The 24,131-nt window shown below is 38.2% G+C and overlaps 1 protein-coding gene across 2 annotated transcripts; it reads left to right on the top strand.

Moving 5' to 3' along the window:
* Positions 1 to 242: 242 nt before the first annotated feature.
* Positions 243 to 19,686, top strand: LOC111868965 (G1/S-specific cyclin-E). 2 transcript variants are annotated; one of them, XM_023860103.2, is made up of 11 exons: positions 243 to 477; positions 3,069 to 3,151; positions 5,216 to 5,273; positions 7,275 to 7,331; positions 9,000 to 9,151; positions 10,415 to 10,622; positions 11,470 to 11,581; positions 11,960 to 12,090; positions 12,877 to 13,159; positions 14,867 to 15,084; positions 17,338 to 19,686. In XM_023860103.2, the coding sequence occupies exons 2-11, from the start codon at positions 3,138 to 3,140 to the stop codon at positions 17,485 to 17,487; spliced, it is 1,383 nt and encodes a 460-aa protein (XP_023715871.1). In that variant the 5' UTR covers positions 243 to 477; positions 3,069 to 3,137; the 3' UTR covers positions 17,488 to 19,686. The 2 variants fall into 2 exon arrangements, with proteins under 2 accessions (XP_023715871.1, XP_023715870.1); XM_023860102.2 differs by having other exon boundaries at positions 3,066 to 3,151.
* Positions 19,687 to 24,131: the final 4,445 nt, after the last annotated feature.

Below are 24,131 nucleotides of genomic sequence, written 5' to 3'. Positions count from 1 at the left end.
CGTTCTTTTTACCCTCTATCCAAAACAAACACGTAACTTCAAAGATCCCCGCTCTACAGCAACCAGTGGAACGTTTTCCCGCGTATGCTAGGACTGTACTGATGGGCGATCAGCTGAGCGCCAGCTGTTGGCATTTCAGTCAAAGTATATTGCACGGGCTCAGCCAATCAGAAGTAACAGCGCTTCAAAATAACCTCTTCCCCCCACTTTCCCCTCTCCAATATTCCCCGCGGTCACTGATCAGTTGGAGTTGCACGGATGGTCAGCTGCAGATTGTGGTTCGTCACCTAAGACAGGAGAGAATTAGAGTGTGTGTTACTGCCGGTTTTAATTAAGTTCTTGGGAGGTATAACAGAAAGTTTGCTGTGAAATTGCTGTTAAGTTTGATAATTACGGAAATGGGTACTACCTAGCGAAGGATGTCATTCACCAGTGAAAGTTTTGTGATCTACATGGCGAGTTCTATCAAAGGCGCCTGTAAGTAGTTTTGATGACTAGTTTTGTTGTTGTATAATAGACTGCATGTAGTACTGTAATTTGTCTTTAATATATTGGAGAAAAAATAACAAAATTGCCTGCATACTATAAATTTGGGCTGTGTATCGTGCTTGCTTATACGGGTGAGAGTGCTTCAGTTTTCTGATGGCGAGCTATGCTTTATGTGTGTTTCTTAAATAATTTGATGAGAAGAGAACTAGAAAAGTTGCATGAAAGTTCAGATAAACGAAAATTAACAGCATAAGCATATATGTGGGTACGGCCTGGGGGCGACCTGATGCCTTATTTTCGCGCGCGATCCTCACATGGAGGGAACTTGTAACATTAAGGTTTTAGGTGCAAAATATGCAAAAGAGGGTTTGTATAATTGATAAACGGTAAGTTTGAAGCCCTTTTCTAACAATTCCGGGCACATCATCATGAATGTTTATTATTTTATTTGATAAATTCTAGTGGGTAACAAGCCATTACCCATTGTTTAGGAATTCAGGCGGGTTAGGGTTCGGTGTTTAATTGGTAACATAGCAGTCACTGATTGCAATAAAAATGTTATGTTTTACAGTTCTTTTTCAGGTATTTCTTCATTTTTGTATGTGAGCATAATTTTTTACTTTGTTATTGCATCCGATAAAATGTCTGCAATTTTCTGAGCTTCTAAATCAGTGTCTTTGGTAAATGAAATGTTGGAAACTTCCCGACACATTTTGGATGTAATTAATAAGGTTATATGTGTATCTTTTTCTTGTATTTTTTATTACCTCTTTTGCGGTTAAATTGTTCAGTTTGCGCTTTGGTTTGAACTCAGTTGGAGACTATGCTTGATCATTAAATGAAGCCTGCAGTATTCTGGTATTCTCCAGTATACTGGACAGATTAAATTGCTTTATAATATACAAAATTTCTCCAAATTTTCTTCTACAGAACCGATTGACTTGATTAACGAGAGGACAATACTGTTTAGTACTGAGCTGATGGATAAACAGTTTGATATGTAGTGGATGCCTGTACGTCTGCATATTAGTAACATCCACGTGGAATTACCAGGGTTAAATAAGTTTATAATAGAATTTATTTCGTAGAACAGTTGGTGTAATATATTTTGAAGTTCACTGTTGCTTTGGAAAGTCAAAGGGAATCAGGAAAATTTGCAGCTGAAGAGACCATATCACCTATCAATTTGTGCTGCTGATAATTTTTAAATAAAAGTATGCTCTAGAAAGCATTCAGGTTGTTTATATAGATAAATATAGAAATAAGTATGTATATATTAGTGTTGCATCAATGGAATACAAGTTGTGATTCCTTTAAAAGGTGGTAAAGTCAAGTATATGAAAGTGACAGGTCAACATCGTTATGTCATGGATTAGGTAAATCACCTGTTCTGGCCTCTAAAATTGTTGTGTTTCCACCTTCTTGATCTCTGTCTTGTCTCCCACATGGAAAATATTTATAGGCTTGAAGCAGAATGTCAGTATGTTCTATCATATGTAAACTAATTTTCTATTTCTCTCTATTCTTTAATTGGATCTATACATCCACTCCACCATACACCTTCATGGCATAGTGGTTAATTAGTTAAGCACAGGGACAACTTTAGCTTGCACCTCTGTTCTTAAATTTCTCCATAAAGAGGGAATATATCCAACACATTTTGTATATAATTTCATAATTTATCTGTGCTAGTTCAACCTCTGGCAGTTCTTAGCTGTTCCATTTCTGCAGCTGGCATTTTATTATTTCCTTTTCATAGTCCCTCCTTCACTGCCAGATGAAAATACTGAGGCAGTCATAACCTTCCAGATCTTAAATTTGTCTCCTTCCTAGTTTTTCTTTTAAATATTCTTCAACTTGTGTTGAAGTGTTAAGCGGACCTTATTTGATCAGTAATAATATCATTACTTGTAATGTCATTACCTTGCTTCATTACTCCTTCATTACTTTTCAACCTTACACGGTCATTAGAAATTACATTATTTGCTTCAGTACTGCTCGACTCATCAAGAGAGAAGTACATTTATTTTGTGTCAGTTTTCTCGAGAATTATACTGGATCCGCGCCGAAAAGCACGTATTGCTATAATTTTAGCATTAGGCACGAAACAAAATGTTAAGCGCCGACGCTGGATGAAAAACTGGTAACAAAAAGCATGAAAAGTATTCCCATGTTGTTCTGCTAAAAGAAATTGGTGCAACGGAATCAGAGGATTACAGAAACTATTTTCATATGAGTGAAGGAACATTTAAGGGAAGACACCTACTCTGTTGGGTCCTTTAGAAAGAGCTAGCCTCAATCACTGGACCTTGAGGCTAGCTTTTTATAAGGGACCCAACAGAGTAGGTGTCTTCCCTCACGTGAGGACAGAAACAGATCCAGTTTCTGAAACGTATTTTTCTTAATTATTTAGAATCTGGACGATGGACAAAGTCCGAAAACCCAGTATCTCTGTGTGTTATACACCATCGTCAGAACCCTATATAACATGCTATAGCAGGTTACTCAAAAATGACTCATCACACAAGAAATGAAATGATAAAAATGTATTGTAGAAATTTCTTTTCTCCCTCAAGAAGGAGCACTGGGTGTGACGGAGTTCACCATCAGACTGTTCAGCTTTGAAGACCCAGGACAGCACATTCAGCATGCATCGGGAGAGGTATAGTGTCTTTCATTAACCCATTAAACCCTGAAATTCATGCAGATAATATATAAAAATTAACTTTTTACCTCACAGAAAACACATTGCATCTATAACAAAGACCAACCAGTTACTGCGTCGTTCTCCATGGCGCAAGCAGCTAGCGCGTACGGCTGTTAACCGTAAGGTCGGTGGTTCGAGTCCACCCAGGGGCGGTTGTTTTTTAGGGCCGCGCCATAGCTCAAGTGGTTAGTCGCCGGCTTCCCACTGCGGTGGCCCGGGTTCAGTCCCGGGTCTGGTCAAGTGGGATTTGTGTGGCACTGGGACAGGTTTTCTCTGAGTACTTTGGTTTCCCCTGTCAATCTTCATTCCACCAATTGCTCCACAAGCACCCTCACCTATCATCTGGGGCTGGTACAATAGGTCAGAAGTGGCCGCAGTACAAGGGACTTAGTCCCACCCCATAGCATTAAAAAAACAGTTAATGCTGTTTGGGAAAATGATTGCTGGTTATGCTCAGGACGACATGAGACATAAATACAATCTGTGAGCGAAATGCAGTTTTTGAATGTTCAAGCAGGTGGTACATATATATATGTCTGCTTGTTCTAGTTTTGATATAATTCCAAATTTATTTGCATCAGCTATACCACTAACTTAGTGTGTAGAATGTGGTTTAAGGGAATACTGAAGAATCAAGTTATGCCTGGGGGGCATGTGGTAGCAGAGTTGGTTGAGGGGCTATGCTACAAGCCAGAAGGTTGTGAGTTCAAGTCCCAATGAGGTCATTGAATTTTTTCAATTGACCTAATCCTTCCAGCCGCAATATGGCCCTGGGATTCACTCAGCCTCTAATGGCATGGTACAGGGATAGTTTTACTTTTTTACTTACTTTACTGAAGAATCAAGTTATGCCTGTTCCCTCTGCCATCCCTGTGGCCTGTTAGTCCCTTTAGGAATGGGGGCATGAGCAAACATATTGTGAGATGAATGGAAGGATGTGTGTGGAGTGGCACTGATTTTTCCAGTTTTGAACTGTTTTAGACAACATTTCTTAACTGACAGTTTGGCCAAGTCTGTTGTGCACATGGTTTGGAAACTTAACATTAGTTTGCATATGTTCCTTAAGCCATGAAATGTCTTGTGATAATATGGCATTTGTCAGAACTGCTAGAACCAAAGAGGTCAGAGGATGGATTTTTAAACAGTTTAATACTATAGGGTGTTTTTAATTTAGGTTACACTTTTGAACTAGTAGAGAACTAGTAGAGCTATAAGTATGAAACAAAATGCATTTTATTAGACATTTTTTCCCTTATTCTGAGGAATTCTTGTTTGTTTTGCCACTGATACAGAACATGGCCTCATTGCTAGCTCATAATGAGCCAATTGTTTGAAAGTGTGATGAAATTTTGAAAGACCCTGTATTATCAGTAGACCAGGCATGTCAAACTCAACTTGTACAGAGGGCTACCTCAGCCCTATAATTGATAGTCCAGGGCCGCACTTCAAAATAGAAATATACATTCGATTTTGATACAAGGAAATTTAATTCTATTTATTATTTAGGAATAATTTCAATATAATTACCTAAAGTCACATATCTTACAGTTTTAAAAAGCAAGAAAATGCCATTTTTGACAAGTATCAAACAGCTTTTCAATATGTAAAAAGAGAGATTACACAAGAAATTGTTTTAGAAATAGCAAAACATTGAATTTCCTGCAGCCTGCTAATTTATATCTGTGTGAGACTTCTTGTCTTCTGGTCTGTTGGAAAATTGTCTTTACAAAAAATATTTCTACTGAAGTTTTAATATTGATATTAATATCAATTATCTCTAAAAGTTGAGGGGCGCATGTTTTACACGGCTGCAGTAGACTGACTTGAGAGAGTTTTCCTTGGGACCTTTTCCCCTTGCATGCCTAACTATGGGTCACTAATTAAAATTTTAGGCTTTAAGCGTTAAAGCATTATCTTGTAACCTTCTGTAACTTGTTGAAAGGTGCTGATTGTTTTTGTAGAAAATGGGGGTAATTTTGGGTTTTTGTAGTAAATTAGTTAGCGGAACCTCTGTTACAGTGATCGCCAACCAGCTCGTTTATCATTGAAGCGGAAGAGAACAGTGTCCGACAATGCGGTGAGTGAAGCAGATGTCCATATGTATGGTACAGGTCCATGGAACTTGATTGGTCTCCAGGACAGAATCACATAGACCTGTGTTGTCAAGTCTAATGCACAGGCACCAAAATATACGTTGTGTGAGGCACAGAAATATGTGTTGGATGATGTGTGGTACTGGTGCAATGATGTCAGAATTGCTTGAGTACTTCTTCTCTCTTCAACAGTCTCATGGCTCATGTAACAACAAAGTCTCTCCATTAATCCTGTCTTCCCACGCTTTCCTCCTCCTGCTCCAGCCTCCACCCATGTTTTTCCTTCTGTGTGAATGACACCCTTCCTAACTTGTACCAGTCTTTATCTTGGTTTCCCTCTTGGGCATTTTACTTTCATTTTCATGTTCAGAACTTCCTTTGGGAGTCTCCATTCAATCTTAGACATTCCCATATCATATGATGTTTATTAATTTATCTTTTAATTTTCTCTTATTTGTTGATTTCTTGTTCTCGCCTTGTTTTCTCTTTATTAAAAAAAAATCTCAGCTTCTGTGAATACTAATATCTGTTTTTGTCCATGCCCATATACATTCATTATGAAATATAAATGCTATAATTGTATGCAATAATGAGGAGCTTCATAACTTGTACTGATCTCCAAGTATAATTAGAATGATCAAGTCAAGGCAGATGAGGTGGGCAGTGCATGTAGGATATTGGTGGTAAAGCCAGAAGGAAAGAGACCGCTAGGAAGACCAATATGTAGGTGAGTAGGTAATATTAAAATGGTTCTTAGATAGGAAGGGGGTGGTGTGGAGTGAATTGATCTGGCTCGGGATAGGGACCAGTGGAGGGCTCTTGTGATCATGGCAATGAACCTTTGGGTTACACAAAATGTTGGGAAGTTAATGACTAGCCACACAGCTGGCCGTTTCTCAAGAAGGACTCAGCTTCATGTATCAATAGTTAGTTATAATTGTGAGTAATTTGCTTTTTATTTTCATGTAGTTATAGGATTAGGGCTCTCCCTCTTTTGGTTTGGTTTTCACACAACTGAGGTGGATAAAGAAAGCTAACTGGTACAGCCTGAGAATATTTTTCACATACCCAAATTACTGGGGGAGCTGGGATAGCTTGGTCAGTACAGTGATAGGCTGGGGGCTGAACAGCTGGTATTTGATTCCTGGCAGCGGCAAGAGTTTTTTCTCTGTTCCACAGTGTTGAGACCAGCTCTGGGTCCCACCCAGCCTCCTATCCAGTGGGCACCAGGGCCACTTTCCCCAGGAGTAAAGCAGCCAGTTTGTGAAGCTGACCACTCACCTCCATATAGTTCTGAGGTCAAGAATAGTGGAGCTATACCTCCAATCACTAGCCTTCTTGGCATGGTGCTTAATTAAGCACAGGAGCAACTTTACCTTTCACCTTTACCTTTACCCAAGTAATTCATTGTATTGTGTTAGAACTCAAATGTTCACCATATCTATTTGATTTGATCCAGTCCAGTTGAGTCCTGACAATCAAATTGATGTGGTTGTCATCTTGTCTTAACAGACACTGTTTGTGCTGATAAGTATTTTTAACCTTAGAAGTTCCAGGTTTAATTTCTGTAGTGCCAAGCTCCCATTGCAGGTGTCATCTGCTCTTCGTTCATGAGTGAATATTTAAATAGAAACTCCCTAAGAAATTCTAATGTAGAGAAAAATTTACTGTAACTGTCTTTTAACCATGGGTCAGTAAAAGACCAACCTATTCCCCATGCTGTCAGATATAGTCATTTTTATAAAGTTGACATTTTTTAATGGCACCACAGACACCTGCTTATGGCATTCAGCACTTGGTCAAATAACCTTAATCGTAAGATTAAGAGCACCCGGTTGAAGTTGTGGATTATCTTTTTTTCTCTCCTGCCTCATATCTTTGCTGAATTAGGACAAGAATCGAGATCTATTTCTACGAGTAATATTGTCTTTCCAGTTCAGCGTTGGTCTTGTTTGCACATGGTAACTATTGCTTGGTCTTTGTAGGATACTGAGAACAACCCATCTGCACAGGAATCAGGAGCTCAGCAATCTGCGAATCAGGTATTTTTCAGTAACTTTCATAATGATCACACAGGCCAAAAATTTCAAACTTATGAAACAGACTGTTCACCAGTTTTGAACATGGGCGAGTTACTAAGTGTGTCATTTGGATTGCAATTACACTTTTGTTAAATATATGTCTTGTTTTAGTTTGCTAAGTTTTAGTCTATAAGTTGTTCACCTACTTTCAAGCAAAAATTTTAGCAGGTCACAATGTCCTAAGAATGTATTGCATATGGTAGTTACATTTAATGGAAGTTTGTATAACATCACAACCTTGTAGCTTTAGCTCTACAAACTTATTTTATATTAAAATCCTTGTATAAGTACAGTTGCCTCCCACTGTCGGTGACACATTCATCACGTCTTTTGCCTTAAGATTTGAGGCTTTTATGGCAGCAAAGATTCATATTGTGGCCTGCAGGACTGTGACACCATGTAGTCTGGTAGGTGGCTACCACCAGTTTGGAAGAATGTGTTGCTCCATTTTCAGACTTCTATCCTGAGAGTGGAGGCACTCTTCCTCCAAAACTTTGGTACCCACGTATCAGTCAACATACTGCGTAACCCAGAGGACCACGGTATGAATGTATTTTGCTTTGTTTGCAATTAGAAGTCATGCCTTTAATCTTTCATGTGCCAAATTAAGGAGGCAGATAAATATGTTGTACATAGAATGTGAACAGTTTTTGCGCACTCAGGATTAATGCAGTTTTGGACTTCATCCATTGTCCAATATTCTAAAAATACAAAAAAAAATGTTTCAGAAACTGGCTCTGTTTCCATCCTGAAATGAGGGGTTGGAGGCAAGTAATTTGTTGGGATTGTTGGAAAGAGTTAACCACATTCACTGGATTGAGTGATTGAGGTTAGCTCTTTCTAACAGACCCAACAGAGTAGATGTCTCCCACCCCTCATCTGAGGATGGTAACATATTCAGTTTCCCAAACATTGTGTTATTTTGTGTTTTTAGAATACCAGACGATGGACAGGGTTAAAAAAAATCCAGTAATCCTGAGTGTTATACACCATCGTCAGAACCTTTTAGAACAGTTTGTGCATACTGGCTTCATGACTGCATCCTTGTGTCATTCTGGAAATTAATTGCAAGTCTGATGACAAAAATCCTTGAAATGGTTGTGTAAGAATTACTCTAGGATTTCTTTTTGGGTTATTTTACAATCTCAGTAATTCTGGGTATATATGGTTGAATAATAGGTTGATGAGTGATAATGAATTGGAAGAGATGTGAAAGGAATCTTTCATGGAGTAATTTGTGTTTATTTTGGTGCTTGGATGGACTGAGGAAAACCATGAAAACCTGTCAGGATATCTAGTGTCCCAATTGGAACTCAAACCGAGCACCTCTCAAATGCAAGGCAAAAGCAGTACTGCGAGAACAACCTGTCCAGTAGTTAAGGTTTTTAATAGACTAAGAAGGAAGGGGGTGATTTCTTTTATGGTGTATAAAATTTTTATATATAGGCAACAGATGTGAAGCGGTTTCAAATGAGGAACTGGCATAGAAAGTTAAGGGTTCTTTGAATATAGCAACTCATGCAAATTTTGACTGGCTGGGTTCAGACACTATGAATATATGCATACTATTTACTGTGTAGATTATACGGCCTTTGATAATTATTCATGCACTTACACACTGTGTTGCAGAGTTGGATATTGGCAAATGAAGTAGTTCCGGAAACTGACACGTGCTCATCTGGCCCATTGAGTGACAGTATATTCAGCAGTGAACTTGAATCAGACATAGATTGTCCTCGAGAACATACAACACCCATGTCTGTGCCTTCTTCTTGGAGCCAGTAAGGATACTGTGTTTTACGGTTTTGGTTACTGTCTTCATGTATTGTTTTTATTGACCTTCTTCACTTCAGTAATGATGACAGGGTCTCAGTTTTTAGGAGGAAGGATCTACGAGTATAAGGCATGAAGTACAGTCTGGCCATGATTTAATGATCCCTAGTATCAGTGCTTAGCTATTATTATTATTATTGAAGGGGGTGGGTTTCCCTATGCACCGCGACTAATAGTCTATTGTATGTCCCCCTTTGATATTCTACCAGTCTCCATACCCTGCCGGTACTGGTGCTCGCTGTCAGCCCCTTTCAGCCAGTGAGGCTGGCTGTGGTACCCAGTGCTTCCCTATCTACCGGAGGCATCGGAAACTACTTGGGTGGGAAACTTTTTACCTAATTTTGCTCAGAGGTCTCCTAGAGACATGAGAATCTTTTACGTGCCGTAAATCTACGAGACAGGACCCACGGCTTAAAATCCCTCCCGGAGGACTTGTTCCCTGAATTTTTCTGCCCTTAAAAATTCCACGACCTCCGCTCGGTTTGAACCCGCGTACCTTGAGTCATGAGGTGGGAACGTTACCCCTAGACTACGGAGGCCGCTAGTGCTGAGCTATATCCACCTTGAAACATTGGCCAACAGGCATGTTGCTAGCTGTATGTATTATTTGCATGCACTGACATGCTGGTATGTAAGCATGTGACACATTCCTTGATGTCTGAAGTTAAAATGAAAGTCTGACAGCCGTGCTGCATTCTTGCACCAGATTTGTAGCTCATGCAGCCAGGACGAGGGATCATTAAATCGTTTCTGCGCCATAGTTCTTGTAACTCATTTTGTAAAATGATGGGCTCTTATTATTTATGTCAAATTGAGACATAAATGATAGCATTTCCATACGTGCCATTTGGTTCACAGGTGAGAAGTATTTGGTGTTGGAAATATCAGAAAATCACTGAATATGAACCCTTTCACTCCTCTATCCAGGTTTGGGTGTTTACCAGTTCTGTGTTCAGACTGGCATTTCTGACTAAGATCTAATCGTAACATGCCATGGCAAAATAAAATGGTTTACTTGAGCCACTAGTTGTTTCCTCAGTTTCTGCATTCACATGTGATTCCTTTCACACTTGTATATTGTTTGAAACTAATTTGTTTAAAATGAAATCCAGCTAACTGCTAGTGTACTGCAAAAAAATGGCTGTGCTGACAGGTAACACAGCAAGAGGGTTGCTGGGAGTAAATGTGTTTATACAAAGTTATTATTTCAGATTTCGAGAAATGGTGTGCCCCCTAACTCCTTTCTCTGATCGCTTGTCTCCACTTCCTACACTGAAATGGGCCAATGCACAAGAGGTCTGGGAAATCATGTGCCACAAAGATGAGATTTTCTCCCAGGAACGCGATGAAAATTTGTTTTCCAAACATCCTGGCCTCCAACCACGCATGAGGGCTATTCTTCTAGATTGGCTTATAGAAGTGAGTTGTATAGAGAATTAAATTCTAGTTTGTTGATACAGTACTCAGTTTGCATGTCAGGAATGAATGGGTTGTTCATGTAATTCATTCACTATGTCTGGCAGAGACATTGCATTTGTAAAAATAACTCCAAGAGCACATTATTCTGTTCCCCCAGGTTGTTAAACGCCTGTTTGGAGACTCCGCTGATTGTGGTCTGAGGTTCTGTTAGTTTACAACCTTGAACCGTTTTGCCACTTAAAAATTAACTACCAACACATAACAGTGCCCCAGCTTTCACTTTTGGAATTTGATACAAAAAGACAAAGTCATTTGCAGTAAATTGGTACAGCATAAGATATTTCACAATGCAGAGTGACTGTAATGAACTTGGAACATCTTTAAATGTGTCACCAATTCTGTGAAGCTGCCTTTAATAGAAGTTTGGTGGCTTGTGAGTGATGGCAGTGTAACAGGTTCAATGCATGAGTTAAGAATTACATTCCCCATTGCATAATTTGCTCCCTCTGAATTTGAGGATGAAATATTTGGTGACTTTTTTTATGTACATTTTTCGATCACTAGACATTTTCTTAAAGAGCACTGCTTAAAATTCCTTTGCATCTCATAGCTCAAATATATAGCAGGTTGACATGTGAAATGACCAAAATGTCTGTGGTTTAAAATTATGTTTTCTCAGAATATATTTTTGATGTAGAAATAACTTTTAGTGGCGAGTTGAACAGCTGCTCAACATGAACCATTTTATGTAGTTGAGCAGTTGTCACTATGGTTTTCTAGATGAGTTGCTAAATTTGTTGTTTACATTGGAGATGAGAACATTTTCACACTCTTTTACACTTCATAGGTGTGTGAAGTATACAAGATGCACAGAGAAACTTACCATTTGACGATGGACTTCATTGACCGGTATTTGTCCCACAAGCGAGATATACCAAAACAACATCTTCAGCTCATAGGTATGTGTGATTCTCCTTTGTCATGGGGAAGCCCGGTATTGTGATACTGAACTGTGAAGATAGTAATGCCTTATGGGGCAAGAGCTTCCAGTATCCATTGGATAGGATGCTGGCTGGGCAGCAGGACTGGCCTGGACACTGGTGAAGAGAAGTCTGCCTTCGCAGGTCCACTGCCAATTGAATCCCTATTCTTTGCTTGTCCAGCCCTTAGCCTGTTTGCTATACTGACTGAGCCACCCAGATCACAGTGGCAACTTCTTTTGTTTCCATTATATCAACTTTCTCTCTGCCATGTTTTATTGCAGTTTCAGTTTCTGTTAGTATGTTATTTTAAGTGTATTTGTGTCTCATTGCCAAAATTCTTGTCTTTGGTTACAGGTATTACATGTCTCTTTATAGCTGCCAAAGTTGAAGAAATATATCCTCCCAAAATAGCAGAATTTGCTTTTGTAACTGATGGTGCCTGTTCGGAGAATGAAATTCTTGACATGGAGCTAGTCATACTGAAGGTACCTTGATTTGAGTTGAATCCAGAATTAACTGTAGCAAGTTCCAGAACTTTTTTGCCATGACACAAACCAATTTTTGTCTTCTACTCACCTACATCATTTCTCTTGCAATGGTCATGCAGCTCTTGACTGCGTTGCCAGTTACTTAAATATATACAGTTAAAACAGACTGATAATTCTACATTTTCTGCTACTGTCTGTGTGGCAAACTAAGCAGCATTGCGTTGTAGCTAGGGGTAGGTGCAGAATGAATATAAATAACATGGATTACACCGAGGATGGATGTTTTTGGAATGTGCTGACCAGACTGAACTGTGTGACATGTAGGCTGCAGTACAAGTGATCCAACATCCCTAAGGCATAACTTTCCAGATGAGTTCATTTTCAAGTACCAGCATATGGTTCTGCACATCAGCCATGAGTTCTTGGTTGCTTTCTGCCATACACGTGAAACCATGCTGATATATTAATGTAAGGTCTGAGATACTGTGTCAGTATTTGAAAAAATATACAATTTCTGTGTAAGTTACAGTGTAAGACATGTCTATGTAAAATGTGTTTAGCTTTGAGTTGAATTTCAATAACCAATAAACCACTGGAGATCAGGACAGTGTAATGAGTTCTGCTAATGGAAGTTATAGACAGGGATGTATTGCTGAATTATGTTATTAGTTTATAAATGCTATAAGCTTTGTTCTGTCAGTGTAGCTTTTGAAAGATAAGAGTTATGTGAGTGATAAATATATGCTGGATCTGTGAAGTTGTGATGATATGTGTTTTTTTCAGACATTAAATTGGAACCTGTCTCCCGTGACAGTGAACTGTTGGCTTAGCATGTACATGCAGCTTTGTTGTGATGGTCGGAAGAGGGCACGACGAGCTGAATGTTTGGGCCAGCCTGATCCTAGCTTTATATTCCCTCAGTATTCTGGGTTGGCATTTGTTCAGACTGCTCAGTTGGTAGACCTGTGCATGCTTGATGAAGGAAGCTTGAAATTTGCTTACAGTATATTGGCAGCTACTGCTCTATATCACATGTTCAGTCGGGAACTCTCGCTTTTTGTATCAGGTAACACATTGTTTTACTTTTGTCCTATATTCTAGCGAAACTGAATTCTGTGCTGAAATGTATACTATTAGTTCACAGTAACTAAGTTTTGTCCAGCATGTGCAACAAATTGTGTGGTTTTTAGTTTTTAACCTATTCTAATTACAGTAGAACCCCCACTTATGGTTTAAGGCTTTTCCTCATTAAATGTCGAGTTTCAGTGGTCCAAAGTAAAAAATATCAGAGTTAAATGTCCCCCACTCAAGATTCTCCTCTGTATAATGTTCAGATTAACTGCTCCCCAGACAAACTTTAAATGGGGTTTCTGCTCTATATAAAGTTCTTTACAGAAGTAGCTACAATGAAGCACAATGGCAGGTTGTATATAGATGTTTTCAGTTCCACTTTTCAAGATTAAATGGAGAAAAGAATATACTGTCTCAATTTGAGTACTGATTTTAGTCTTGAATTTCAAGAATTTTGAGATAACTGGTTTTGCTTTGCATAGTAGCACACAAACTGCCTACTCTATCAGAATTGTAATGGTTGACAGCATTAGCATGAATCAGCTTGTCAAAAAAATTTGTCTCATGGCACTGGTGGAAGAGGATATGGCCCCAGAATTCCATTTTTTTAATACAATGATTTATGAAAAATTTTCATTGAAAAAAGATCTGGTATTGAAAGGCCTGAGTGGTACACTTGAGCACAATGTGAAGAAGTGGCTAATAGAAAAATTCTCATTTAGTTTATCAAAATGTTTTCTAATCTCAAAAGTGAAAAAGCCGCACACTTTTCAATTCATTGTTCTATAATTGTCTCGTTATTCAGTATTATATAATGAAAGGGAATTAAAGTACTGTTCTGTAAACCAAGGATAAAACTGGAAGCTTCAGCACTGAGATTACAAGTTTCTACTGTAGAAGTTTACATGGCCTCCATATTGTCAGGTAGTTAAAATGCTGTATCAAGTTTGGTTGACCTTCAGTGTTAAATTATGTCATACCAGTGACAAGATGAATTCATTAAAGGAGGTTCAACTGAAGACTGAACAGATCAGTAGATGAACCATTGAAATTATTGCTGATATTGATGTCAGTGATGTCCAATTGTGTCGGGGGACAGATACACAAACTTATACAATTTGATTCTGTGAAAGAAAACTGATGCTGGAAATTTAGATGAAAGAGAATATAAACACACTGAACACTGGATATGAAAATTGAAATTTCGGTCAACTTAAAATCTTTTGTGTTGTAGTACACATTCTATTTGTTTCGTGTTAGATTTGGTTTAATTTTCTTTTGTATATTGTGTGTTGAATGATGGAAAATTGTGATTTTCAGATACTTAAATTTAAAGACTGTTGACTATTTGCCACCGATTAAATTATGGAATGACTGGAATATTTTATGTAAAGTTGAATCAATTATCCTTACATTTACTGCTTATTTAAAAACTGAATTGCACTAATAAAATACATTTTTTTATTCCAGAAATTTTCCTGTACTCCAAATAAATAGTGTGTCATATATCAAATTTAAAACAAATTTTAATGGCTATTATGGGTCGTCTTCTGGCATCCTTTCCACTATACAGGCTGATGGAAGAAAAGCCTTCAGTTTGGTCTCTTTTCCAACATTATTTTCCTTCTGATTTATTAGCAGTTATTTTCTCTTGATGTGTTCCAGTACCTAACTGAGCCATCTTATTCTGTTTTGTTATTAGGCCTGCAGTGGAGGGATATAGCGAATTGTGTCAAGTGGATGGCTGCATTTGTGTATGTTATTCGAGAGGAGGGTCAGACTCAAGTGACAGCTGCTGTTAGGCAAGGCACAGCTACCAGTGATGCCAATACTGGTTCTGGATTGTTAAAATCTATGCCTCATGTTGTTGTGGATGACTCGCATAACATTCAGACTCACACAGTGGATCTCCAAATGCTGGTAGGTAGTGCCAGGCCTGTTGAACAAAAGTTGTAGAGAAAACTGGAACATACATGTCATGACTAGTACAATTTTTCTGTAAGTCTTTCATGTTTTGAGATACGCAATTGAGGAAACTTGAGTAGAATTGGTCTGCTGTGTATGCATTTCCTAACTTGTTTCTGTAATACTTAAAGAGACCATACAAAGGAAATTACTCCCTCTCTCTACAGCATCTTTGACCGCCTCTGTGGTCTAGTGGTCAGAGGTCCCGGGTTCGATTCCCGGCTCTACCAGATTTTCTGACAAGTAATGGCTCGGGAATGGGGTCCACTTAGCCTCGTGAGGATAATTGAGGAGCTACTGGAATGGAAAATTAGTGGCTCCGGTCTAGAAAACTGAGATTAATGGCCATGCCGATCCATTGCGCTGACCATGCAACACCCTCTATCTGCTAAAGTTGGTACTAACTTCGCCAACAAGCAGTGGTCGCTCAGTCAGTATAGTTCACTTGCTGACTAAAGCCAGGGAGTTTTTTTTTGTTATCTACAGCATCTTTTTGTGTCATTGAGAGGAATGTTAATTGTTTTCATAATGAATTCTCGAAATACTGGAAGTAGTAGTACAGAAGTGGATTTTCTCACTGCAAGTGGAACATTTTTTGTTGTTGCCTTGATTGTGGTAATGTATTGTGAAAATTAAGTTTCACAATGGCATGTGGTCAGAAACTTGTGAAAAAGTCCAAACTCTGAAGGTGTCAAAGATATGATGGGGTACCCAAAAGAAACCGAACTAATTTTTTTGTGGGCAGAGCTTTTGTAGTACCGCATTTTGCCGCTATGAGCCCATAGAGCTAACATTCCTGAGTCGATAAGCCGACTACCGTTGCTTCAGAAGGTAAGGACTAGTTTCGGCAGAGTTTATAATGACAACTGTTTTGTATGATCGTCGTTTTTGCAATGGCTGATTTTCGTGAACAGCGTGTGGCGGTGAAATTCTGCTTTTTGCTCAGGAAAAGTGGAACAGAAACTCTTGAAATGTTAAAAATGGCGTACAAGGACGATGCTATGGGGAAAACTCAAGTGTTTTAGTGGTTTTCCCATTTCAAAAATGGTGAAATGTCAATTGATGACAAACCTCGTTCTAGTTGTCCTTCCACAGCCAGAACACATGAAAATGTTGAAAAAGGAAGATCGACGACGGACCATTGAAGAAATTGTGGAGCTGTCGGGAGTGACTTGGAGCTCAGCGGCCAGATTTGTGGCAGTTGGGTGACTGGTTTTTCCATCATGACAATGCCCCTGCTCACACAGCCCTGTCTGTACGACAATTCTTGACCAAAAATGGTATGACCCCTGTTCCTCATCCTCCATACTCACCCGACCTTGCCCCGCGCGACTTTTTTTTGTTTCCTCGAATGAAAAGAGACATAGGAAAAAACGACGGCGGTGCTGTCAAGCATCTCAAAAGATGAATTTAGACAATGTTTTGAAAAATGGAATAAAAGACTAGACAAGTGTATTAGTGTAAGTGGAGAGTACTTTGAAGGGGATTGAAGGTTTGTGCTTAAAATTTGAATAAGTTTAAAAAAAATAAGTTCGGTTTCTTTTGGGTACCCCCTCATACATGCTTACGTTATCAATGGATTGTAATCCCAGCTGGTAGCATCATAAATTTTCAGATTTTAAGCTTCAGTTGAAAATTACTTCTTTTGTTTGCATTTATATTGTAGTTCACCCTTAGTTAGATCTGTGCTTAGACTTCAGGATTCCAGTGGGAATGGCTGTAGTAGGCCTGTCAGGGACAGGCATATTATAGTTTAATGAAACAGGAATGTTGAAAAACTTTTGGAAAGGTGAGAGTTATCGAAGGTGATTCAGATGGGTACAAAACAGTCAAGTGAGCCTAATTTTTGAAGATGGTGAAGATAATTTTGAATTTATTTAATTTGGCAGGAACTAGGACAGCTCAGTCGGTATAGCGACTAGGCTGTGGGTTGGTCAACTAAAGAAACAGTGTTTGATTCTTGGTAGGGCCAGGAGACTTTTCTTCTCTTCAGCAGCTAGACTGGCTCTGGGGTCCACTCAGCCTACTATCTAATGGGTACTTGGGGCTGTTTCTCTAGAAAGGAAAGTGCTGAGGTTAAGAACGCATGGAGCTGTACCTCCACCACTTATATTTGTATTCTGTGGTTTGTAATTAAGCACAAGAACGGTTTTACATTTACCTTTATTTGCTATATGTGATCTGTTGAGAGTTCAAATTATGTTTCAGGACAAGGCAAAAACACGTGAAAGTCAGATAGCATCTATAGAAGAGAGTCCATCAGCGGCAGCAGCAGCACCAGGGCTTCTTACGCCACCACCTTCCAGTAGGAAGAGCATATCAGATCACAAAGTCACATTAGCAGGAAGTCTTTCTTAGGAAAATACATTCCATTATAAAATTGCACATCATAAATACAATGAAGACCATATCAATACTGAAAGTGCAAGGTGTTGGGACTTAGGACATTTCATTTTGCATGTATTGTCAGCTATAGCTCTAATGTAGTGTAGCTATTAACATCATAGCTAGTGTATATATGTATGAGTGTACAGTCAGAAACAAATGCTCATGGGTATCTGTATTTCCATCTGACATGGGGACTTGTTTAGCCCTTGAAGCAACTAAAAGATACAAGATTAAGTAGTAAGTTCGGTGTTTGGGATTAAAAAAATAAAAGTGCCAATTTTATAATCCTACTTGCAAGTAAATATATGTTTGTCAAAACAAATTTTATTCAAAATAAAAAGTATAAATATTTAATGATGTAGGTGTAAGAAACTAATCATTTTTTTCAACTTAAAAGTTTACATTGTGTTGTCAGTACTTTTTTTTTTATCAGAAATGTTGTATATGAGGGGTTTGTACATTATAAGCATATTGTATTGCCATTGAGTAGTGACTGGTTCACAGAAATGTGCCCATACCACAAGTGAATAGAACAGTGGCTATCAATGCCAGAGAAGCGCTTTTTAATTCTAGTCTCTTGTCCTCAGCCATAGTACTTTCACACGCTTAAATTGATGGGTAAATAATGTTTCATTTTTCAAATCAGAGCTGGATTTAAAAGTTATATAGATATTTTTCCTATTAATTTTGGCTTGAAAGAGGTTGGAACTTGTGGGTGGGTATGTACTGTTATTGCAAATGTACTGCAGGAAGTTTTACAGACTAGCTCACGTAGCTGGGAACAGTATTGCCATTTCCATTAATAAACACACATTGTCACGTGTTGGGTGTGTCATGCGACAAATAAATTCACGTGGGTCTCGGATTGAGCGAATCTTTATTGGACACTCACACTTATACACCATACAAGTATTATCGCTTGTGGTATAACGTGGCTTCTGCGACGTCTCGACTGGGTTCCAACTGTCTTGTAGGAAGGCTAGGTTCCAACTGTGTCCTATGAAGGCTAATTAGCTCTGTCACTCTCGGCTTATGTAGGTGTTCTCGGACCGGATACGAGACACCATTCGCCAAGGTTTGATCTCATTTGTTTGGCAATCCGTTGCTTCAGGAACGATCTCTATAGATTACGGCCGTAACGTGTTTCGTCTCATCTGTTGGTACTCAACGGCCTTTTGTTGTTCATCTCCGCGGAAACACGTTTGTTGTTTTGGCATTGTCTACGCAGCGGCCCACTGTTATTGCAATGCCATGGAAGTATCTACTCCAATCACGTTACATAATTCTCATAGATCTAGGGAAATAACAAGGAGACATGGTAAGTTATTAGTTTGTGGTAGAAACGTTTGAATAGTAACATGTTAGAGTTTTAAGTCCTTGAGTTGCATATTAAAGCCTTTCATTCAGTTTTATATAAAAATACAAGACTGAAAGAGATTGCATATAACATTCATGTATTAAAGATAGTATATTAGATATAATGAAACGTCAAACAGTCGCAAAGATTCATAGTGCTGAGACAATCGCAGGTGTGTTAACATTTGGTTGGTACATAAATTTACCCATATAAGCATATTCCTTATTCAGATCAATGCCGTTCTGTTGCTTATTTGGTATGATCTGATTATATCTAATTGTATCGTAGGATTTTATGGGTTTATAGAATTTGAGTGTTTGAAGGTTTTCTTAAAAGCAGAGTGAGGTAGACAGCATATTTCTCTTCTAGAGTTATTTGTCAAATTCATATTTTTATCTGCATTGTGTAGTGCTGCTGTGTTAGAATGAGAATGGTGGTCCTTATAGTGAGTGGCAAAGAGAAAATTAACTATTGCAAGATGGTATAAAATGAATAGACACTATTCTCCCTTGGGACACTTGTGCAATATATTGTAACAGTTACTGGTGTTTGGAGCAATTACTTATTCCACAATCCATAACCCCTTATGCTACTGAGACCAGCTCTGTTTGCTCCCTGCTTCAGAGTAACATCATTGCTTATTCACTGCACTCAATTCTCCTGACTTTTCTGCAGTGTAGTAAACTGAACTAAACACTGATTGACTTTTGTAGGTGTGTAACCTGTAGGGGAGATACTCGCATGTTCACAGGCAACCTGGTTCTTGTCATCGAAGTGGTTTCCTGAACATTCCACACATTAGACATGTACAGGCCAGCNCATGAGATAAAAAGGCCCTGCAGGCCTTTGGCCCTTTAATGTTCATTTTGTGTTAACCTTGTATTGCCTGTTGCATAACAGTCTTATGTGTATGTCCCAGGGGAGATTGGCTGGCAAGATTTCTCTCTGCTTTTACATGTCACAGATTGAAATGCATTTGAACCACCACCTCATGGAGTTTGTCCTTATAGGAGTGTATCACTAGGTATTAGTTTCATTTTACATAAGCAGATCCAGCTTATGTGTTTATGACAACAGCGACAACACTGCCATACCTGAAAACAATTGTATTTATAGTTTTTGTATTTTATACCATGCCAGACTATCTGCCAGCATAGCACTTATTTCGAAGGTACATGTTTTTTTAAACTGCAGTGTATCAGTCTGTGGTTTGTGTGGTAGAGCAAATGTAGTTCTAACTTTAAGTTGTACTTTACAAAGCCATGCTCATGTTCATCTTGTCGTTAGTTTACGTAATGTTTTGGGTTTTATTAATTCTGATGCATTAAACCTCTACTGGGATGTTATGATTAAATTGTCATTTTATATTCTGTAGAATGTCACTGGCAAAAGTTTTAGTGTAGGATTATTTTAATGTTGGTTGCTGATCTGCCTTAAATGTACTGGCATGATGATTTAGCCCCAGGCCAATTTCAAGATTCAAAAATAATATTAATGATGTGCAATCCTGTATCTGCATTTTCAATATGTGTGAGTCGGTGTTTATTTTTTACTCTCCATGGACTCAGTCACTGTTTGCGGGATCTGTGCTAAATATTTTAAACCTCTACTGGATATTCAGTACATTAGTGTGTCACATGTATTAGTAATTATAGGTGGGGTTTGATTGGTGAATACATTTATTGACCACTTACAGGTCATAACTATAACATTATTGCTGATGTCCATGCTGAAATCACTTTATGCTAAGTCTTTTCAGTCTACTTTCACTCATCTTTACTTGGTAACAGCTCAACAATGGTTATTCCTCTGCAGTGTTTACACTAGTCATTTCCTAGTAACGAATCTTAGCAGTGGAGATTCTTCAGCTTCCGTTGCCCGCTGGTCAACACTATAACTGAACCCTCAACTGAACTGTAGCGCCACTTATCTTCAAGATAACTCCTCAGCACGGACCACACAGAAAAACAGTCTCTATTGTTGAGGCATGTTTACCATGCCGTTGCATAGCAATGGTCGTGGTGTGAAAACACAGCCTCCCTATTGTTGAGGAGGCATGTTTACTGTGGGCCCGTGTTTACAGAGCTCTTGCTTAGAAATGGGTTGCATAACCCCACTGTTCTACTGTTGCAGGCGGTACATAGCAATAGCCCCTGTTTACAGAGTCACTGCTTAGCAACAGGTATGTAAACCACAATGTTTTCTATTCTCATTGTTCTCTGGCATAAGACTATTTGCTTCTTATGCATTTATTTGCCTAGAGAAGCATAAACTGTCTGAATTTCTACATTCTGGCTCATAACAAATTTTACATGCATCCTTGACCAACAGTACATTACTCTTATCATAAATTTATTTAATTGGTATGGACAATTTAGCTGAGATAGGTTATTTCATTCAATGTTAAGTTCATTTATGGTTTATGGCTCTTATGTGTCTTCAAGCCACAAATTTACATTCATTCATGCCTTTTATTTTTGCATAATTCAAATAATACTTGCATTTCTTTGCCTATGTGTATATATGTGTATCAAAAATATTTTTTAAATAAATAGAACTTTTTGTAAATGTGTAATTTCTTTATAATCTGATATATTTTATTGCATTCCAAGAAATAAGAACCTCTTTCATCTGGCAGTGAAAAGAGAAGTGATAATTGGATATTGTAGTATGGCTTATCATTTTTAGAAATGGAGGAGTTAAAGTACAACTTGAAGTTTATTTTTAGCTCTACAAATGCCAAGAATATTCTGTACCTTCATTTCACCCCCCCCCATGAATTATAAGAATGTGTTAGTATTCAATGTCCAAAGCAAAGAACATAATTTTAGAGGTCTCCAACATGAAGGAAACATAATTATGCACTGGTTTTGAAAGTTGAAACTGCACTGAGAACTGAAAAATTCTTCACATTGTAGCATACATTCCATTTGTTTCACAATATCCTTGGCTTCATTTTCTTTTTGAAATCATGTGTGGAATAAATGTTGAGAAATTTTGGTTTTCAAATTATTATGTTTAAAGTGGTTGGTTGGTTATTAGCCACTAGTTAATTTGTTTATGAAATTTTTGGAAATCATTGTTGGCTCAAATTGCATTATTCCTACATTTACTGCTAATTCAAAGACTGAATTACATCAGTAAAAAATAAAACTGTTGTTTTTATTCCATACCATTTCCTGTAATCCTTGGAAATAGATTATCTTTTATCAAACTGCAAATGTTTTGCAAGGTTGTCATTTTGTTCTCTCAACTTTTCTGTTTCTGTACAGGTTGATGGATGAAAGTCTCCAGTCTCTTCTGTTTGTCCACAATCTTTTCCTTCCAGTTTGCCAGCACTTTACATGATTGTTGAGAATGATAACCAACAGGCACTTGAGCTGGTCGATGTAGGACAGGGATTAGAGGAGAATAAAACAGTAGATACAGAGGGGAAAGCCTAGTGCTGCCATCCCCACCTTCCATGGAACTTCTTTCCACTAACTCAGTGTATTTTGACTATATTCCTAACTTGACAATGATTTGGTGAGGTCAGCTGCTGCTCTTTCTCCCGGTTGTAACTGGTAAAGTGTCCTCATATTCCATACAACTTGATTCTCAGCTGAATTTAACTAGTAACAAAACATGTTTTTCAGTACCAAAACCTGTCACTGTATTTGATTTTGTGCTGCTGAATGCACTTCAGACCTTGAAATATGTATTTCATTAATATTCAACTTAGTAGTCTCCGGTTTTAGATGTCTGCTTCCCCACCAAGACTGTATACATATTAATTTTCACCCATCTGACATATATAGCTCAACATATTTTTCTCAGTTTGATTACTGCACTTTTGACTGTGTTAACAGCAGTATACAGTGAAACCCCTGTTTAAAATACTTCTTATGCCCAGTGATTTTGAACATTAAACTGAGGAAACTTAACACAAATTACTGATTCGGGCCAATTTGAATTAAATGTTAAATGAGAGAAAATCTTGAATCCAGCAACACTAAATGTGGGTTTCACTGCAGATCATGAATTTTACTTTGTTTTTTTTTTTTTCCTGTCCTTTGATCATCCCTTTAAGTTTAAATTTAAAATTTACAGAATGTAATACAGTACCACAAATGGTTTAAAAGGTCTAGAAAGAAGCCAGTTGCCAGCTTCTGCTGTTTGTTCCTTTGTTTTACTTTATTACATGAGATCTGAGGTTCTTATGGCATTACAATTACAATACTACCGGATGTGACTGCAGTTTGGTAAGTGTTCAAGAGGAATCTGTCATCTCCATCTTCAGGGCACAAGATGGAGTCAGAAGGCTACTTTATTGTACTTGTGTGCTGTGTCTAAAATATCTTTGAGGTTGTGTCATCATGATACTGATATAGATCATGATATTATTAAAAAGTGCTAGATTCCATTTTAAACAGTGATGGGAACCAAAGCTGCCATACTGTAAATCTTGTTGAAAACAAAGGGCATTTCTTCCACATGGTCTACTCAAGGTACGATGTACCTTCAGACGTTGGCGATCATTGATTACAGTGTTGCATGACAAGATTGTGAACGATTTGCTGAGAAGAACGTGGAAGTGGGACGGTCTCTTTTAAAGCTCTAATCCATTTTCTGGGGAGACGAATGCATATAGGATATTGGTGGGAAAGCCAGAAGGAAAAAGACCACTGGGAAGACCAAGGTGTAGGTGGGTGGACAATATTAAAATGGATCTTAGAGAGATAGGATGGGATGGTATTGACTGAATTGATCTGGCTCAGGATAGGGACCAATGGAGGGCTTTTGTGAACATGGTAATGAACCTTTGGGTTCCATAAAATGCTGGGAAATTCTTGAGTACTTCAGAATTGGCGGCTCCTGAAGAAGGGCTCAGCTCCATGAGTAAGTAAGTAAATTCATTTTCTGGGAGAGACTGGAAAACCATCAGGGTTGCAAGTCTCTGGGCTGCTTATTCGAATCAAAACTGTCCTGAACATGAAATGGGAGTGCTAAACACAAGTGCTAGCCATGTTCTCTGATAAATTATCTACAGTAATATCTTACTCTGGTGAACAGAACCCATCTGAAGAACTCATACTTGACAGATATGGTTTTTGTAAGCAGTGGATTTTAAAATAGGAAAATCTTAAATGGAAGAAAGTTAACACTGTGACACTTGACCTGGGACCACTGAAAGTGAATGTTAAATAAGGGAAAATCCTAGGCCCAGAAGCATAAAATGGTAATTCCACTGAATTTTAGGGAACAACATGAGCTGTGA

Source organism: Cryptotermes secundus, unplaced genomic scaffold (assembly GCF_002891405.2).
Source record: "Cryptotermes secundus unplaced genomic scaffold, Csec_1.0 scaffold1090, whole genome shotgun sequence".
NCBI lineage: Eukaryota > Metazoa > Arthropoda > Insecta > Blattodea > Kalotermitidae > Cryptotermes > Cryptotermes secundus.
The sequence above is the reverse complement of the archived record's forward strand: the minus strand, read 5'-3'. Positions and strand labels throughout refer to the sequence as shown.

Excerpts from the sequence above, each read along its gene's own strand:
- LOC111868965 (XM_023860103.2), top strand. Across the intron at positions 9,152-10,414 it reads GTGCCTTCTTCTTGGAGCCA|ATTTCGAGAAATGGTGTGCC; the intron begins GTAAGGATACTG and ends TTATTATTTCAG. Across the intron at positions 11,582-11,959 it reads ACAACATCTTCAGCTCATAG|GTATTACATGTCTCTTTATA; the intron begins GTATGTGTGATT and ends CTTTGGTTACAG.